We start from the raw sequence: 21,428 nt of genomic DNA, 5'->3' as shown, positions 1-21,428 counted from the left end.
AGGGTTTCAGCACAAAGTGAACCATAGAAAATGCTGTGAACCGGCAAAATACATGCTCCCAAACTCAAATTCAGCTTGACACGTCCTGCAACAGAACCTGATAATGTAACATACGCCCTTACTAGGGTGCATCCTTCTGATTGAGATGCATCCCATCACTTCCTAATTGAATCAATTGAATAAATGACATTTTATGACATTGTCACCTCCTATTGCTAACTATAGCTCCTTATTTACACTATTTTATTCCGTCACACTTTATTTTAAAGTACAGTTTTCACCATTAATAAACCCTTAACTATGACTTCCAGCTCAATAAACTCTTAATTAGCTGCTTATTAATAGTTAGTAAGGTGGTAGTTGGGTTTAGGCACTAGCTAGGGTCAGAGATGCAAAATAAGATCATGCAGAAGACATTCTTTATAAGTACTAAGAGTTCATATCTTGATAATAGGCAGGTAATAATAAGCCAGTAGTTAATACTAAGAACTGACACTTAAGCTAATTATCTGATATATATCTGTATTAATAAACAACACTGACAATAAAAATTCACCTTTTTGTAATTAAGGATTTCTCAAACAGTGTTGATGAAATGCCAATAATGCATTGATGTCAGTCTGAGGTGTTGTGTTGTGTTTTGTTTAGTGTTGTGTTTTTCTGACCTCGGGCGCCAGATACTCTGGAGTCCCGCAGAAGGTCTTCATAGTGGCTCCGTCTGTGATCCCCTCTTTACACAAGCCGAAATCTGTGATCTTTACGTGTCCGTCTTTATCCAGCATCAGGTTCTCCAGCTGAAAGGAACAATCAGAAAACACTGAGATGATGAATGGAAAACACACAGGCCTTTGCGTATAGACATATAATGTAATGCAGTACAGTAACGTGTCGTCTGTTTGATTCGGTTGTCTTCGTTTTAATGGTTTGGTGATGATGTGATGGTGTGCTTTATCTGCCTGATTCCCATCTAAAGTGGGCGGGTTGTGTGACGTTTTGATTCGGGGGACGTTCTGGGGGCGGGGTTTGTGTGACGCACTGTGAGCTACTAGCCTTAAAGGTGGAAACGCGACATGATTTCAGCCTCACTGCTCAACCTCCCTAGCGATTGGTCCAGCCCGGCCTGGTAAAAGCTCTGGCTCCACAGTGAAAATGCATCTATTGGTACGGCCTATTTCAGATCCTCAAAATAACGCGCCAACAATGCGCCTTAACACACCTCCTTTATAGACCAGCACACTCATGAGTCCACAAAGTGGCGCAAATGGATTTGCTATTTAAACAACCGGGTGCAAAACGTGAAAATGACTGTGCTGGTCTGACAATAGCAACAAATCCTGCCAAACACGCCTTGTGTCTTACTGCGGCGGGTGTATGATAGGGCCCTGTGTTTGTGTCTGTATGTATACTGCTATCTATCTGTGTGTGGTGTATCAGCACATCTGTGTGTGCGCCAGCTTGTCCCTGAATGCGTGTATCAGTGAGTATGTGACTCTGTGTATATGTATATACAGTATGTGTGTGTCCTTCTCTGTGTATATGTGTGTGTGCGTGTGTGTGTTTGTCAGCTGGCAGCTGTAAATGTGACACGTGGCCAGAGGTCTGAGTGCACCAGTCAGCATAAACCTCCATCCTGCTTCAGCGGCACTTTCACAAGAACTAACAACACACACACACACACTCACATACACACGCGCACACACCCATACAGACAGACAGACACAGACCTAGACAAGCGCACACACTTACACTCACACAAACACACACACACACACACACACACACACACACACACACACACACACACACACACACACACACACACACACACACACACACACACACACTTCTATAGGTGTATGGTCTGACCTTCAGGTCCCGGTAGACCACGTTTCTTTCGGAGTGCAGGTAGTGCAGCGCAGACACGATCTCAGCCCCGTAGAAACACGCTCGCTCCTCTGAGAACACACGCTCTCGAGACAAGTGGAAGAAAAGCTGTGGACACAAACACAGACATGATTATGCATTTACACTCACCGGCCATTTTATTAGGTACACCTGTCCAACAGCTTGTTAACGCAAATTTCTAATCAGCCAATCACATGGCAGCAACTCAATGCATTCAGGCATGTAGACATGGTCAAGACGACCAGCTGCAGTTCAGAGCGAATATCAGAATGGGGAAGAAAGATGATTTAAGTGACTCTGAATGTGGCATGGTTGTTCAGATGGGCTGCTCTGAGTATTTCAGAAACTGCTGATCTACTGGGATTTTCACGCACAACCATCTCTAGGGTTTACAGAGAATGGTCTGACAAAGAGGAAATATCCAGTGAGCGGCAGTTCTGTGTGCGCAAATGCCTTGTTGATGCCAGAGGTCAGAGGAGAATGGCCAGACTGGTTCCAGCTGTTAGAAAGGCAACAGTAACTCAAATAAGCACTCGATACAACCGAGCTCTGCAGAAGAGCATCTCTGAACACACAACACGTCCAACCTTGAGGCGGATGGGCTACAGCAGCAGAAGAGCACACCGGGTGCCGCTCCTGTCAGCTAAGAACAGGAAACTGAGGCTACAATTCACACAGACTCACCAAAACTGGACAATAGAAGATTGGAGAAACGTTGCTGCTCTGATGAGTCTCCATTTCTGCTGACACATTCAGATGCTCGGCTCACAATTTAACATCAACAACATGAAAGCATGGATCATCCTGCCTTGTATCAGCGGTTCAGGCTGGTGGTGGTGGTGTAATGGTGTGGGGGAGATTTTCTTTGGGTCCATTAGTACCAATTGAGCATCAACGCCACAGCCTACCTGAGTATTGCTGCTGACCATGTCCATCCCTTTATGAGCACAGTGTCTCCATCTTCTGATGGCTACTTCCAGCAGGATAACGCAGCATGTCATAAAGCTCAATCATCTCAGACTGGTTTCTTGAACATGACGATGAGTTCACTGTACTCAAATGGCCTCCCCAGTCACCAGAGCTCAATTCAATAAAGCAGCTTTGGGATGTGGTGTTTGTTACCAACAATGGATTAGTAGATATACACAAACACACACACAATCATCCACATAGACATGTACACACAAACAAACAGACACACTCTCTCACACACATGTACACATATATGCACTCATGCACGCAAGTACGCACACACACATGCGGCTGCAGTAAAGCATCAACGCTCACCTCTCCTCCATTTGCGTACTCCATCACAAAACACAAGTGATCATGAGTCTGGAACGATGACTTCAGAGCCTGAACAAACACACACACACACACACCACATCTATTCAAATTTAAATGATTAAATAAATAAATGTGTGTGTGTGTTTACGTGAGAGTTTCTGTGCCTCTGTGTGTGTGTGTGTGTGTGTGTGTATGTGTGTGTGTGTGCATGTGTATGTGTGAATGCGTGCATGTGTGTATGTGTTTGTGTGCATGTGTATGTGTTTGTGTGAATGCGTGCATGTGTGTGTGTGTGTGTGTATGTGTTTGTGTGAATGCGTGCATGTGTGTGTGTGTTTATGTGTATATGGGTATGTGTGAATGCATGCATGTGCGTGTGTGTGTGCATGTGAGTGTGTGTGTGTACAATATATGTATATGTGTGTGTGTGCATGTGAGAGCATGATTGTGTTCAGTGTGTGTGTAAGTCTGAATGTGTGTGTCTGTATGTACTGTATATGTGTATGTGTGCGTGTGCATTTGAGTGTGAGTCTGTGTTCAGTGTGTGTGTCAGTGTCAGTGTATGTGTGTCGGTGTGAGTGTGTTCAGTGTGTGTGAATGTATATGTGAGAGTTTCTGTGCCTCTGTGTGTGTGTGTGTGTGTGTGTGTGTGTGTTTGTTTTTGAATGCATGTGTGTCTGTGTGTCAGCGCATGTGTGTTTAAGTGTGTGTTTATGTGAGAGTTTCTGTGTCTGTGTGTGTTTTTGAATGCACGTGTGTATGTGTGTGTGCGCATGTGTATGTGTGAATGCGTGCGCGTCTCCCTGTGTGTACAGTATATGTATGTGTGTGTGTGCATGTGAGAGTGTAATTGTGTTCAGTGTGTGTAAGTCTCAGAGTGTGTGTGTACAGTATATGTGTATGTGTGCATGTGAGAGTGTGTGAATCTGTGTGATTGTGTTCAGCGTGTGTATGTGTGAGTGTGCACACTGTATGTACAGTATATGTGTGCATGTAAGAGTGTGTGTGTGATTGTGTTCAGTGTGTGTGTGTGTGTGTGTGTGTGTGTGTGTGTGTGTGTGTGTGTGTGCATATGAGTGTCTGACCGTCAGGAACGGGTGTCTGGAGTTCTGCAGCACTCGGTTCTCTGTCAGTGTGTGAGCAACTTCATCCTGAAACAAACACAGCAGAGCACTTTTCACAGTCAACATTAATACATAAATAAATAAATATTAGAAATAAAATAAGAAATTGTTTCACAGCTAAATAAAAAACGCAGCTTCTATTTTTATCCAACAGTCCCCCAATAGCTGCACTTTTAATCAGTTCAGTTCAGTTCAGGTTTAACTGAGACCATTTTAATATCTGAGTTTTGTTTATTTATTTTCCTTCAGCTCAGTCCCTTTATTTATCAGGGGTCGCCACAGCGGAATGAACCACCAACTTATCCAGTATATGTTTTACGCAGAGAATGTCCTTGATGCCGCAACCCAGTACTGGGAAACACCCATACACACTCATTCACACACACACACACACACACGCACACACACGCACACACACACACACACACACACACACACACACACACACACACACACACACACACACACACACACACACACACTCTATGGCCAATTTAGTTAATCAATTCTCCTATAGCGCATGTGTTTGGACTGTGGGGGAAACTGGAGCACTCTGAGGAAACCCACGCCAACACGAGGAGAACATGCAAACTCCACAGAGAAATGCCAACTGACCAAGCCGGGACTCGAACCAGCGAGGCTGTGAGGCCACATTGCTAACCCCTAAGCCACTGTGTCATCCATTTGTATTTTCATCCGGCTGTTACTCACTTTGGCAACGATCACTTCTTTCTTGAGGATTTTCATGGCGTAATATTTGCCTGTTGCTTTCTCCTTCACCAGAATCACCTTCCCAAAAGTGCCTTTTCCCAGGAGTTTGAGGTATTCGAAGTCATGCATAGTCTGAAACACACAGGAAGAATCTTAACAAGCTTCAAATGGCATACCACACTAATGCCAATACTACAAATATGCAAATACAGAGTTGGTGCAGTAGTGTGTGTGGTTACAGTAGTGTAAAGTATGGGGTGCCTCATGGATCAGCTTTAGGCCCTTTGCTGTTTACAATTTACATGCTACCCCTGGGAGACATTATTAGAAGACATGGGATCAGCTTTCACTGCTATGCAGATGATACTCAATTATATATTTCAACTAAACCTGATGAGATGTCTGAAGTGTCTAAGCTAACTGAGTGTATTAGAGATGTTAAAGACTGGACGACCAACAATTTTTTTCTCTTAAACTCAGACAAAACAGAATTATTACTTATTGGGCATAAATCTTGCACACAGCAGATCTCGCAACTCAATCTACAATTAGAGGGATACAAAGTTAGCTTTAGCTCTACTATAAAAGATCTGGGTTTCACATTAGACAGCAACTTAACTTTTAAAAATCATATATCCCATGTTACAAAAACTGCCTTCTTTCATCTGAGAAATATTGCTAAGTTACGAAATATGCTATCCATCTCAGATGCAGAAAAGCTAGTCCATGCTTTTATGAGCTCTAGGCTGGATTACTGTAATGCTCTGTTTGCTGGCTGCCCAGCATCCTCTATTAACAAACATCAGCTAGTACAACATGCAGCTGCCAGAGTTCTTACCAGGTCCAGAAATATGATCATATAACCCCAATTTTATCCTCCTTACACTGGCTGCCTGTTAAGTTTCAAAATTGAATTTAAAATATTACTTCTCACCTATAAAGATTCAATTCAATTCAATTCAGCTTTATTTGTATAGCGCTTTTACAATGTAGATTGTGTCAAAGCAGCTTCACATAAATGGTCATAGTAACTGGAACAGTGTGGTTCAGGTTTTAGTGTTTAAATTCAGTTCAGTTTAGCTCAGTTCAGTGTGATTTAATCATTACTGAGAGTTCAAATACTGAAGAGCAAATTCATCGATGCGTAGCTCTACCAATCCTGAACAATGCGAGGCAGTGGCGACAGCGGAGAGGGAAAAAAAACTTCACCTGATAGGAGAGTGAAGAAAAAAAACTTTGAGGGAACCAGACTCAGTTGGGCACGACCATTTTAATTTCTCCGCTGGCCAAAAGTCTTGTGCAGAGCTTCATTCGTCGTGGTTTAGGCTGGAAGATGGCCTCAGTGAAGACTCGTCTGTCCCTGGAGCGTCGCTGGAATCAGACTCATGTTCTCCACTCCCCACGACCATCAGCGCAGCAGCAGCTCAGGATATGGCCTGGTCCCGGATATGGAAACCTTGGGATCATCTCGTCGCTGGTCTTGGATCCAATCAGTGACTCCGCATAATCTGAGGGCCTCGGGATGAGTATCCCCAGGTGAAAATAGAGAATAAAGAGAATAATTAGCGTAGCTGCTGTTCATAGTGTATTTAAGCAAGATGCAGAAGCCTGTGTGGAACCCGCTAGGTGATGCATTGAGTGTATGCTTTACTAAACAGATAGGTCTTTAATCTAGTTTTGAACAGAGAGTGTGTCTGAGCCTTGGACTTTATCAGGAAGGCTATTAAAGAGTGTACGAGCCATGAAAGACAAAGCTCGACCTCCTTTACTCGATTTTGCTATTTTGCTATTTTACTCGATAAAGCTTTAAAAAAAATCAAGCTCCTGCTTATCTCACCAACTTTCTGTCTCGATACAGTCCAACCCGCTTTTTTAAACTCTGAATCTGAAAATCTAAAATCTGAAAACTCAGGGCTTCTGGTGGTACCTAGAACAGCAAAGTCCACTAAAGGAGGCCAAGCCTTCTCCTTTATGGCTCCTAAACTCTGGAATAGCCTTCCTGATAATGTCCGAGGCTCAGACACACTCTCTCAGTTCCACACATACACTCAGTGCATCACATAGCATTATGATACATGACTGTGCTCCACGCAGGTTTCAGCATCTCGTTTATATACACTATGAACAGCAGCTACGCTAATTATTCTCCTTATTCTCTATTTCCATCTGGGGATACTCATTCGGAGGCCCTCAGACTATGCAGCGCCACTGATGCAATCCAAGACCAGCCACGAGATGACCCCAAGGTTTCCATAATCCTGGACCAGGCCGTATCCTGAGCAGCTGCTGTGGTGGTCATGCAGGAGTGGAGAGCATGTGACGCTCCAGGGACAGACTAGTCTTCGCTGAGGTCCATCGCTCTCCAGCCTCCGGTAGCTAGACTGCAGCTCTGCTCAAGACGTTTGGCCAGAGGAGAAATGATCGTGCACAACTGAGCCAGGTTTCTCTCCAGGTTTTTTAATTCTTCACTTTAGCCAATTGGTGAATTTTTTTCCTCGTTGTCGCCACTGGCTTGCATGGTTCGAGATCTGTAGAGCTGCGCATCGATGGATTTGCTCTTTAGTGTTTGGACTCTCAGTAGTGAATATTAAACAACACCGAACTGAACTAAACTGAACTTAAACTCTGAAAACTGAACTACACTGTTTCAATCCAGTATAATCTTCAATGTGAAGCTGCCTTGACACAATCTACATTGTAAAAGCGCTAGAGGAATAAAGATGAAGTGAATTGAATAGTGTGTGTGTGAGTGTGTGTGTGTGTGTGTGTGTGTGATGTACCACTTTGTGTGGTGGTTTGCTCAGACTGGTCTCCATGTCTGTGTGTTCTGCTGACGCGTCCATCATCTCCTCCTCTTGTTTCTGCAGACTCTCCGCCACAGTCTGGATGGCTTTGGTCCATTCCTGCCTACAAACACAACAACACCAGCACGACATGACCAACTGCACATGGCTGTATGTGTGTGCACGCTTTCATGAGTGTGTATGCATGCGAATGAATGGATGTGCATGAGTATGCATTTGAATAAGTGTGCATGAAAATGTGTGTGTATGCATCTGTGTGCATGTGCGAATATAAGTAACTGAGCATGTGTATGTGCGTGTGTGTGTGTGTGTATTTGTACAGTATAAAAGTGTATGCGTGGTCATGAGTGTGAATGCATACAGTATGTGTGTTCAAGTGTGTATGCATGAGTAGGAGTGTTTATGTGTTCATGAGTGTGTATGTGTGTGTGCATGTGTAAGTAAGTATATGTGTGTCTATGTGAGGGTGTATGCATGTGCAAGAGTGTGTATGAGTCTGTGTGAGAGTGTGTGTGTGTGTGTATATAAGTAACTAAGTGTGTGTAGATGTGCTTGCATCTATATAGTAAGCGTGTGTGCATGTGTGTGTGAATATATGTGTTTGTACAGTATATATGTGTATGCATGTTCATGTGTGTGTGTTCAGGTGTGTGCATGCATGTGTACCTGTTTAAGTGAGTGTATGTGTGTCTATATGGGTGTGTATGCATGTGCAAGAGTGTGTATGAGTCTGTGTGAGAGTGTGTGTGTGTATATAAGTAACTAAGTGTGTGTAGATGTGCTTGCATCTATATAGTAAGCGTGTGTGCATGTGTGTGTGTGAATATATGTGTTTGTACAGTATATATGTGTATGCATGTTCATGTGTGTGTGTTCAGGTGTGCATGCATGTGTACCTGTTTAAGTGAGTGTATGTGTGTCTATATGAGTGTGTATGCATGTGCAAGAGTGTGTATGAGTCTGTGTGTGTGAATATATATGTTTGTACAGTATATATGTGTATGTATGTGCATGAGTGTGAATGCATACAGGTGTGTGTGTTCAAGTGTGTATGCATGAGTAGTAGTGTTTATGCGTTCATGAGTGTGTATGTGTGTGTGCATGTGTAAGTATATGTGTGTCTATGTGAGGGTGTATGCATGTGCAAGAGTGTGTATGAGTCTGTGTGAGAGTGTGTGTGTGTGTGTGTATATAAGTAACTAAGTGTGTGTAGATGTGCTTGCATCTATATAGTAAGCGTGTGTGCATGTGTGTGTGTGAATATATGTGTTTGTACAGTATATATGTGTATGCATGTTCATGTGTGTGTGTTCAGGTGTGTGCATGCATGTGTACCTGTTTAAGTGAGTGTATGTGTGTCTATATGAGTGTGTATGCATGTGCAAGAGTGTGTATGAGTCTGTGTGTGTGAATATATATGTTTGTACAGTATATATGTGTATGTATGTGCATGAGTGTGAATGCATACAGTATGTGTGTGTTCAAGTGTGTATGCATGAGTAGGAGTGTTTATGTGTTCATGAGTGTGTATGTGTGTGTGCATGTGTAAGTAAGTGTATGTGTGTCTATGTGAGGGTGTATGCATGTGCAAGAGTGTGTATGAGTCTGTGTGAGAGAGTGTGTGTGTGTATATAAGTAACTTAGTGTGTGTAGATGTGCTTGCATCTATATAGTAAGCGTGTGTGCATGTGTGTGTGTGAATATATGTGTTTGTACACTATATATGTGTATGCATGTTCATGTGTGTGTGTTCAGGTGTGTGCATGCATGTGTACCTGTTTAAGTGAGTGTATGTGTGTCTATATGAGTGTGTATGCATGTGCAAGAGTGTGTATGAGTCTGTGTGTGTGAATATATATGTTTGTACAGTATGTATGTGTATGTATGTGCATGAGTGGGAATGCATACAGTATGTGTGTGTTCAAGTGTGTATGCATGAGTAGTAGTGTTTATGTGTTCATGAGTGTGTATGTGTGTGTGCATGTGTAAGTAAGTGTATGTGTGTCTATGTGAGGGTGTATGCATGTGCAAGAGTGTGTATGAGTCTGTGTGAGAGTGTGTGTGTGTGTATATAAGTAACTAAGTGTGTGTAGATGTGCTTGCATCTATACAGTAAGCGTGTGTGCATGTGTGTGTGTGTGTGTGTGTGTGTGTGTGTGAATATATGTGTTTGTACAGTATATATGTGTATGCATGTTCATGTGTGTGTGTTCAGGTGTGTGCATGCATGTGTACCTGTTTAAGTGAGTGTATGTGTGTCTATACGAGTGTGTATGCATGTGCAATAGTGTGTATTAGTCTGTGCGTGCGAATATATATGTTTGTACAGCATATATATGTTTATGTATGTGCATGAGTGTGAATGCATACAGGTGTGTATGCATGAGCATGAGTGTGTGTGTGTTTAGGTGTATGCATGCATGTTTAAATGTGTAAGTGAGTGTATGTGTGTCTATGTGAGTGTGTGAGCATGTGTAAGAGTGTGTATGAGTCAATATGTCAATGTAAGTAAGTTTGTGTATACAGTAAGTGTGTGTGTGTGTGTGTGTGTGACCTTTCTTCAGGCGTCTCCACGTGGAAGGTGCGCTCAATGACAGTGGTCCACTGCAGGCAGCGTATGATGAATGTGTTTGGTTTCGGTCGCTCCGTCTTCATCAGCTGACATTCTGGACACATCCGGAGGAAAACACACCAGAGACACACACACACACACACACACACACACACACACAGACTGAGAAATGACACCCGCAATCATTTATCTTTATCTGTGTGTTTCTCCAGCAGCGCATCACATACACTCAGTGGGGAACTGAACAGGTGCGCACCACTCTACACACACACACACACTCGACATCCCACACCATCACGCCAGAATGAAAACACTGGATGAAAACGCAACAGGCAGAAGCATGCATCTAATCTGCCGTATGAACACAGCGCCCAGCAGAAAGCTTTATTATTAGTGGCTCTAATTCATTAAGTGTATTAGGTTATGCATGCATTTATTAATAATTCTAATAATTATACTTTAATTATGAATAACTGTTTATTTCTGTTAGAAATGTTGCAAACACTGATTGTAGATCTCAACAAACCGAAAAAAAAGCATAAAGGAATATAAACTAGTGCTGTCAATCGATAAAAACAATTAACTAATTAATCACACTATTTTGCAATTATTCGCAATGATTAATCAAATTTAAAAGGCTGAAAAATGTCATTTTGGCGATTCAAATGTAAAATTAAGGTAAACGCGAGACAAAAAACTATTTAAATTCTAAATATAATTGTTTATTAGAATTTTTGTTTAACTTGTAACACAGATTTCTTCATGTAAACAACATACCCACAATAAACCATCAAGATCCTGGCTTAACAGCCATATTTATTACAGAAATTAAAACACAGGGATGTTAATGACATTTGAATTTCAAAACAATCAATGCCAATAACAAAAAAAAAAAATGATTTCCATGTTGGATTCAAAGTGGACTGCAAAACAAATGCCCAAATACACAACAGAGTCTGGATGCAGACATGATGCAGTCTCAGACCGATGCACATGTCCGGCTGAGATTGCATCACTCTGAATGCGCATGTCTGGCTGAGATTGCACCGGTCTGAGACTGCATCATGTATGTATCCAGACCCTTCTCAAAATACAGGCGTTGCAGATATGGAAAATTCTAACCATAAAGTGTTGAATACAAACAATTGTACTCATTGAAAAGTTGTATTGCTGTGAGTTGTGAACATTTATTAAAGCAGAAACAATAATGCTCAGCACTCCTTTACATTCAGCCAGTTGCTAAGACAGTCCAGCCTGTTGACATTACCTTTTTTTTTTTAAATGAGCTAAGAGTGTGAACAGTCTTTCACAAGCAGGATCACTGAATCAGCATAGGATTTTCGGTGCCTAATTTTGTTGCCGCTGGTGCTGTACCAAGCGGTACATTAAAGGCACCCACAGGTTGTGTCACACCAAAGGCTCGTTCTTACAGGGACTTTGGTCACGCAATCTGTAAACAATTAAACAACTTTAAGGGATACGGACGGCGATGTCGGCGGTGTTAAAATATCGTTTAAAAATAAACAAATAAACAACAGGCTGAAAACATGGTGGAATCACATGACCACAATGGCTTTTCTTTTATCTGGATCGCTTTTGAAAACACTACTGGTTGGGTTTAGGGGTGGGGGTGGATCAGTCAGGCAGTCAGGCAGTCGACAGCTAGCTGGCCTGGTCGGATGGAGTGTATATTACGCACTTTGGTGGATTTACGCAAGAAAAGGACGCGCAGGAGGAATTTGAGATCAACAAGCAGTGTGCACAGCAGCCTCCGGTGGATTTGCAAAAACAAAAGCTGCGAGCAGACGTGCCTGCGGTTGTGTATTTCAATATCCCCAGACGTGTAGACCTGGGTACATATATCTGCCCATGGGCAAAGTAAATAATCTTAATTTCAAAATAGGAGCAAGATTATGGGCAACACGGTTGCTCAGTGGTTAGCACTGTGGCTTCATAGCAAGAAAGTCACTGGTTCAAGTCCTGGCTGGGCTAGTTGGCGTTTCTGTGTGGAGTTTGCATGTTCTCCCCGTGTTGGTGTGGGTTTTCTCCGGGTGCTCCGGTTTCCACCATAGTCCAAACACATGCGCTATAGGGGAACTGATGAACTGAATTGGCCATAGTGTATGAGTGAGTGTGTAAATGTGAGAGGGTATTGGTGTTTTCCCAGCTGAAAGGGCATCCACTGTGTAAAACGTATGCTGGAATAGTTAGCGGTTCATTCCACCGTGGACACCCCTTATAAATAAGAGACTAAGCTAAAGGAAAATAGGTAACACTTTAGAATAACTATCCTAAATAGTATATGTATAGTTATAAATCATTAAAACACTGTTAACAAGTCATTTATAACTTGTTAACTAACAGCTTGTAAGTTATCTATTGGCCATTTACAAGGCACAGTTATAAACAATTAACAAACTAGTAACTTTTATTTAATAAGTAATGTACAACTCATTAACTAACAGTTTATTAATAGTCTATTAACTAGTTATAACAATAGTTGTAAACAATTAATAAACTATTAACTATTATTTAACAAGTCATTTATAACTCATTAACTAACAGTTTACTAATAATCTATTAACTAGTTATAATGGATATTTGTAAGCAATTAACATATTATTAACTATTATTTAACAAGCCATTTATAAACCGTTAACTAACAGTTTATTAATAGTCTATTAACTAGTTATAACAATAGTTGTAAACATTTAATAAACGATTAACTATTATTTAACAAGTCATTTATAACTCATTAACTAACAGTTTACTAATAATCTATTAACTAGTTATAATGGATATTTGTAAGCAATTAACATATTATTAACTATTATTTAACAAGCCATTTATAAACCGTTAACTAACAGTTTATTAATAGTCTATTAACTAGTTATAACAATAGTTGTAAACAATTAATAAACGATTAACTATTATTTAACAAGTCATTTATAACTCATTAACTAACAGTTTACTAATAATCTATTAACTAGTTATAATGGATATTTGTCAGCAATTAACATATTATTAACTATTATTTAACAAGCCATTTATAAACCGTTAACTAATAGTCTATTAACTAGTTATAACAATAGTTGTAAACATTTAATAAACGATTAACTATTATTTAACAAGTCATTTATAACTCATTAACTAACAGTTTACTAATAATCTATTAACTAGTTATAATGGATATTTGTAAGCAATTAACATATTATTAACTATTATTTAACAAGCCATTTATAAACCGTTAACTAACAGTTTGTTAATAGTCTATTAACTAGTTATAACAATAGTTGTAAACAATTAATAAACGATTAACTATTATTTAACAAGTCATTTATAACTCATTAACTAACAGTTTACTAATAATCTATTAACTAGTTATAATGGATATTTGTAAGCAATTAACATATTATTAACTATTATTTAACAAGCCATTTATAAACCGTTAACTAACAGTTTATTAATAGTCAATTAACTAGTTATAACGGATAGCTATAAACAATTAACAAACTATTAACTATTATTTAACAAGTCACTTATAACCCATTAACTAACAGTTTGTTAATGATTTATAAACTACCTATAACGGATAGTTATTCTAAAGTGTTACCGGAAAATAAATTAAATGCTTTTTCCTTCGGCACCAAACTTCAAACTTGAAAAATAGTTCATTGCAAAATGTTGCAAACTATTGACATGGGCTGAATGTAAACAAACAGAGTTGAAGGATAGACTGCCATTTCATTTGCTTGTTTAAATTCAGCCCATATCAATAGTTTGCAACCAGTTCTCTTAAAAAAATATTGTCAGTTTAATTAACAATTTTTCTTTTGAGTGTAGACTTTCAAACATCCACACCTAGATTCAAAAGCATTGATAGCATCAGTCAGAAAGTGTTGCGGAAAATAAAAAGAGAGTGCTTTCTCTTCACACACAGATGCTATAACCAATGCGCAACTGCGTCCACTAAAAACAGGACGGTCATCACTTGTTAAAAACTCAAACTCACGTCTTTTTAAAGCAGAAATAAGCTGTGTCTGTGTTCTCAAAAATGCATCTCAAAGAGGAAAAAAAGTGGTGTTTTCAGTGCGACGAAGCACATTGGTCTCCAGTCTCCAGCAGCGTCTGCGTTCTCCAGCAAACATATGTGGAGGAGACATGTGTCACCAGACCACCACTGAGACGCAGGAATAATGAGGATCAGACACTTAATAACCACTATATTTCATGAGTGTCAGCGAGGAAGCGTCTCTTGAACAAACATTATGGCTGTCTAATTAGTCTGTTCAATCATTTCAACAGTTTCTGCTGAGGTTCGACTGGCGACGACAACCCAGAATATGCTTAATATGTTGCACACGTCCCTCGAGGAAACACAAAAACTGTTGGAGGTCAGATGGAGATGTGCGGAAAATATCGTCCAGTCATTAAATTAAGCATGCACGCAGGGGAATATCTCAGATTTACTTCAAACACGTTTAAACTTTACATTATAGTTAAGTGTTTATGTGCAAATATGTGACCCTGGAGAAGACATAAGGGACATAAGAGTCAATGTTTGGAGCGAGATTTATGCATCGTCTATATTTTAAGAAATCATCCAGTCATTAAGTGAAGCATATTTATTGCATTTAGTTTTAACTAGTCTCAACTGTACATTAAAGTTGAGTTTTCATGTGCAAATATGTGTACCTTGAGCACAAAACCATCATAAGGGTCAATGTTTGGACAGTGACATTCATATAGTACTTACATACATAAATAGACATATTTTTGTATTACTATTTATTTATTTATTTCAGACATTTGTCAATATATTGCTTATTTATTTGTTTATTTATTTTATTAATTGATTTTATTTATTTATTTATTTATTTCAGACATTTGTCAATATATTGCTTATTTATTTGTTTATTTATTTTATTAATTGATTTTATTTATTTATTTATTTATTTCAGACATTTGTCAATATATTGCTTATTTATTTGTTTATTTATTTTATTAATTGATTTTATTTATTTATTTATTTATTTCAGACATTTGTCAATATATTGCTTATTTATTTATTTATTTATTTATTTCAGACATTTGTCAATATATTGCTTATTTATTTGTTTATTTATTTATTTCAGACATTTGTCAATATATTGCTTATTTATTTATTTATTTATTTCAGACATTTGTCAATATATTGCTTATTTATTTATTTATTTATTTATTTCAGACATTTGTCAATATATTGCTTATTTATTTGTTTATTGATTTTATTAATTGATTTTATTTATTTATTTATTTATTTCAGACATTTGTCAATATATTGCTTGTTTATTTATTTATTTATTTCAGACATTTGTCAATATATTGCTTATTTATTTGTTTATTTATTTTATTAATTGATTTTATTTATTTATTTATTTATTTATTTATTTATTTATTTATTTATTTATTTATTTATTTATTTCAGAAATTTGTCAATATATTGCTTATTTATTTATTTATTTTTTAATTTTTTTATTTCAGACATTTGTCAATATATTGCTTATTTATTTGTTTATTTATTTATTTCAGACATTTGTCAATATATTGCTTATTTATTTATTTATTTCAGACATTTGTCAATATATTGCTTATTTATTTATTTATTTATTTATTTTATTAATTGATTTTATTTATTTATTTATTTATTTCAGACATTTGTCAATATATTGCTTATTTATTTATTTATTTATTTCAGACATTTGTCAATTTATTGATTATTTATTTGTGTATTTATTTTATTAATTAATTTTTTATTTTGTTTATTTATTTATTTATTTAATTTATATTTCAGATATTTGTCAATATATTGCTTATTTATTTGTGTATTTATTTTATTAATTGATTTTATTTATTTAATTTATTTCAATAAATTATAATATAAAATAAAAATATTTATTTTAATATATAGCTTTTTTCATCTCAGACATTTGTCAATATATTGCTTTTTTATTTATTTATTTCAGATATATGTTAATATATTGTTTACTTATTTTATTAATTGATTTTATTTATTTATTTAATTTATTTCAATAAATGATAATATAAAATAAAATAAAAATAATTTATTTCAATATATAGCTTTTTTCATTTCAGACATTTGTAAATATATTGCTTATTTATTTTAAACTTTTGTCAATTTAGTGCTTATTTAATTATGATAATAATTTGACTTCCCCCTCTTTTTTTAAGAGAAAAACGTTGAATAGTGAAAATCCTCCACAAATGTTAGACTGTGATATTTTTCTAAGTAAACTGTCAGAGACTCACGGGCCACAGAGAAGTTGTTGAGCGGCGTCTCCAGCTGATCCACATCTTGCGGTCGCTCCTTATAGCCGATAAACGTACCGTCACTCTTCAGCAAGAAGTACCGCGGCCTCCATGTCTTTATATACTCCCCTAAAAGACAGACAGAGAAACAACTACATCAGGATTACTGACAGAAAAACCACGGCCTTCACGACTTTATATACTCTCCTGAAGGACAGACAGAGAAATAAACACATCAGGATTATTGACAGACCAAAGAACAAAGACAAAGAACAAGGACATACATTCTCTCCACACCACCACCAGTGTGCAGCTCTACTTGGATGATGTGATGGCAGCCACAGGACAACGGCGCCAGTGTGCTCACCACACACCAGCTATAGGTGGAAAGACAGTGATAGAGCCAATTCTGTGTAAGGGGATGACTGGGAGTCCATGATCTGGCTGATGGAGGGAATTTAGCCAGGGTTACACCGCTACTCTTTATCAGAAGTGCCATAGGATTTATAATGACCACATAGAGTCAAGACCTCAGTATAACGTCTCATCCGAAAGACTGTGCTCACTGACAGTATAGCGTGCCCTTCACTGTACTGGGGCATTAGGACTCACACAGACCACAGGTTGAGCGCCCCCTGCTGGCCTTACTAACACCACTTCCAACAGTCAGCAGCCTAGTTTTCCCATGTGGTCTCCCATCCAGGTACAGACCAGGCTCAGCCCTGCTTAGCTTCAGTGAGTAACCGCTCTTTAATTATACAAGAATCAAGCTGTTGTCTATTTTAATTGCTTTTATTTGCATTTATTTACGATTTAGATTATTGTTAGGGTTTTAATTTGACTTGTATATCATACGTTTTATATATATATATATATATATATATATATATATATATATATATATATATATATATATATATATATATATATATATATATATTTATTGTATTATATGTTTATATATTTACCTTTTGTAGTTGTTTATTTCGATTGCTTTTATTTGAAAATAATTATGCAGCAGTTTTGCATTTTTGTGATTCATAAATTCAGATTTTTTTTGTGTTGAAGTACTCTGTGAGTCAGAAATGGTGCATGAACTTTGCACTGACTGTAAACCCTGATAATGTTAATGATGAGTTTGTGTGATGAATGCATGTACTGTAATGTGCTTTGGACATTTAATTTAGGAAATAAAATTGTTTTACATTTTTTTTATTTGATTTGATTCATTTATTTTCGGACAGAAATATCATACATAAAATATCATTAACAAAAAAACACATTTCAACATGGTCGAAAATGGAATGGGATGAAGCACAAGCGTATTATTTTCTTACCCCATTACCACATACATCATTCGTCTATTACTTAAACTTATTTCTTCTTTTACTTATCTCTTCTTTTTACATGAGACATATTTTTATCCTTTTGGCATCTTTGACAAATTATATGTTTGATTCCATTTGTACCTTTACATTTTGTAACATAGACCCCCCCCAAAAAATACATAGTACTGCAAATAGTCATTAATTAAACAAGGATACTTGTTATTCTACATACAAAAGGTAAAGTTTATACATTTTTAATTATCTAGGAATCAAGTTGCTTGTCTATTTTAGTTGCTTTCATTTCATTTCATTTTCTTGTCTGCTTAGTCCCTTTATTAATCCGGGGTCGCCACGGCGGAATGAACCGCCAACTTATCCAGCACGTTTTTACACAGCGGATGCCCTTCCAGCCACAACCCATCTCTGGGAAACATCCATACAAACATTCACACACACACTCATACACTATGGACAATAGAGCCTACCCAATTCACCTGTACCGCATGTCTTTGGACTGTAAGGGAAACCGGAGCACCCAGAGGAAACCCATGCGAAGGCAGGGAGAACATGCAAACTCCACACAGAAACGCCAACTGAGCCAAGGTTCGAACCAGCGACCCAGCGACCTTGCTGTGAGGCGACAGCACTACCTACTGCGCCACTGCCTCGCCCTTAGTTGCTTTTATACATTTTTTTTACCACATTTACGATTTAGATTATTGTAAGGGTTTTATTTGACTTGTATATTATACATTATATATATTTACCTTTTGTAGTTGTTTATTTCGATTGCTTTAATTTTAAAATAATTATGCAGAAGTTTTGCATTTTTGTTATTCATAAATTAATATTTTTTTGTGTGTTGAAGTACTCTGAGAGTCAGAAATGGTGCATTATCTTGATCTGAACTTTGCACTGACTGTAAACTCTGACGATGATGGTGATGAGTGTGTGTGATGAATGCATGTACTGTAGTGTGCTTTGGACATTTAATTTAGGAAAACTTTGTTTTACATATTTTTTTAATACATTTTTAATTATTTAAGATTCAAGTTGGTTGTCTATTTTAGTTGCTTTTATACATTTTTTAACCACATTTCTAAATTTGATTATTTTAAGTTTTTTATTAATTAAACTGATTTTATATATTTATATCTTTTTTATTTCTTTCATTTAAAATAATTCTACAGCATTTCTGTGATATCATTTTCCCTTTTCTATTTTGATTAGTGTTTTAATTTATTTATTTTTTTACACATTTTAGTTAATTATTTAATTGCTTTCATTATAAAATAATTATACAGCAGTCCTGCATACCCCTCCAAAATTATCACAATTTAAAGGCTTAATTAGCTTAACTAGGTTAATTAGGGCAATTAGGCAAGTCATTGTATAACAGTGGTTTGTTCTGTACAATCTCAAACAAGTATTGCTTAAGGGGGCTAATAATACTGACCTTAAAATGGCTTTAAAACAAATAAAAACTGCTTTTATTCAAGCCAAAATAAAATAAATCTTACTCCAGAAGAACAAATATTAGAGCAAAGACTGTGAACATTTCCTTAATCTGTTCAACATTCATTCATTCAATTTCATTTGGCTTAGTCCCTTTATTCATCAGCGGTTGCCACAGTGGAATGAACCAGCAACTTATCCAGCAAATGTTTTACACAGCGATGCCGTTTCAGCTGCAACCCAGAACTGGGAAACACCCATACATGTTCATTCACACATACACTCACACACTATGTGTTTGGACTGTACATACACTCACACAATATGTGTTTGGACTGTGGGGGAAACTGGAGCACCCGGAGGAAACCCACACTAACACGGGGAGAACATTCAAACTCCACACAGAAATGCCAACTGACTCAGCCGGGACTCAAACCAGCGACCTTCTTGCTGTGAGACGACAGTGCTAACCACTGAGCCACTGAACAAAACAAATGTTTTTGTGAGCAGTCTAGATAACGGCAACAGCAGTACTCTGAGCCTGCATTCTCTAGATCTGAAGTTTTGCACTGACTGTAAACTCTGATGATGATGATGAGTTTGCATGATGAATGTCTGTAGTGTGTGTGTCCTCTGGTCTGTCACAGCTGAAATGAGGCAAAAAGGCACCAGAGCTGAGCGAAACAGACGTTTGCGTGACACATCCACACTTTAGTGACGGAGGAAATGGGCCAATTAAGGACAGCTTGCTCAGACCCGGCATGGGGTTAATATTCAACTCCCGTAATTAAAAATAAATTACACTTTTCCTGGATAACTCTTCAAACTGTCTCTGTGTTTCTGCCTCTTTTTGCTTCTCTCCGTTTTTGTTTTTTTTCTTCGACTCCGCAACATCTGGTGCAGTGATTTCTGCATCGTCCTCAGCACAAATTGATTCGGGGTTGCAGAAAAAAATGCCAGCAGTTTTTGCCGCTTTCCTCTCGTGCTGTTTTGGAAACGGAGGTGTTTTAATGTCACGCTGGGCCTTTGAGTTCAAACAAGGTTTCACGTTTATATATAGAAGCATGATTTCTAAAAGTTCAGCTGCACAATTAATAGACAAGTGATAATGTACGTCCAGCTGTCCCAGACGAAACCCATGCCAACACAGGAGAACATGCAAACTCCACACAGAAACGTCAACTGACCCGGCCGAGACTCGAACCAGCTACCTTCTTGCTGTGAGGCGATAGTGGTACCCACTGCGCCACCGTGTTGCCGTTATGTTGCTATGTTATGTTGTTGTGTTGTTATCTTTTGCTATGTAATTTTGTGTTTTGTTGCCATGTTATGTGTTGTTGTTATGTGATGTGTCATGTTATGTTGCTATGTTGTGTTATGTTGTGTTGCTATGTTTTGTTGTGTTGCATTGTTATGTGATGTGATGTGTTGTTTTGTTATGCTGCTATTTTGTTAAGATGTTATGTTCTGCTATGTTATGCGTTATGTTGTTATCTTATCTTATGTTATATTATGTGTTATGTTATTATGTGTAGTGGTGTTATGTGAAGTTATGTATTGTGATGTGTTGTGATCTTATATGTTATGATGTGATGTGTTGTGATGTTATGTGTTATGATGTTATGTGATATGATGTGATCTATGTTATGTGTTGTAATGTGTTGGAATGTTATGTGATGTCATGTGTTGTGATTTTATGTGGTGTGTTGTGATGTAATGTGATGTGATGTTATGTGTCGGGATGTTATGTGATGCTGTGTGATGTGTATGTGATGTCTTGTGATGTTGTGTAATGTGATGCGCTGTGATGTTATGTGATGTGTTGTGATTAGATGTGATGTTATGTGTTGCGATGTTATGTGGTGTGTTGTGATGTAATGTGATGTTATGTGTTGTGATGTAATGTGATGTTATGTGTTGTGATGTTATGTGA

The 21,428-nt window shown here is 37.6% G+C and overlaps 1 protein-coding gene across 2 annotated transcripts in view; it reads right to left on the bottom strand.

Moving 5' to 3' along the window:
* akt1 (v-akt murine thymoma viral oncogene homolog 1) overlaps positions 1 to 21,428 on the bottom strand; it is a 100,292-nt gene that overhangs the window by 20,688 nt on the left and 58,176 nt on the right. For both annotated transcript variants that reach the window (XM_021467101.3, NM_001281801.1), the window contains 8 exons: positions 16,713 to 16,841; positions 10,386 to 10,497; positions 7,808 to 7,934; positions 5,028 to 5,159; positions 4,278 to 4,343; positions 3,193 to 3,261; positions 1,867 to 1,992; positions 666 to 794 (listed from right to left, as the gene is read on the bottom strand). In XM_021467101.3, coding sequence (XP_021322776.1) covers positions 666 to 794; positions 1,867 to 1,992; positions 3,193 to 3,261; positions 4,278 to 4,343; positions 5,028 to 5,159; positions 7,808 to 7,934; positions 10,386 to 10,497; positions 16,713 to 16,841 — 890 coding nt within the window. The remainder of the gene's footprint in view (positions 1 to 665; positions 795 to 1,866; positions 1,993 to 3,192; positions 3,262 to 4,277; positions 4,344 to 5,027; positions 5,160 to 7,807; positions 7,935 to 10,385; positions 10,498 to 16,712; positions 16,842 to 21,428) is intronic.

Source organism: Danio rerio, chromosome 17, assembly GCF_049306965.1.
Source record: "Danio rerio strain Tuebingen ecotype United States chromosome 17, GRCz12tu, whole genome shotgun sequence".
NCBI lineage: Eukaryota > Metazoa > Chordata > Actinopteri > Cypriniformes > Danionidae > Danio > Danio rerio.
The sequence above is the reverse complement of the archived record's forward strand: the minus strand, read 5'-3'. Positions and strand labels throughout refer to the sequence as shown.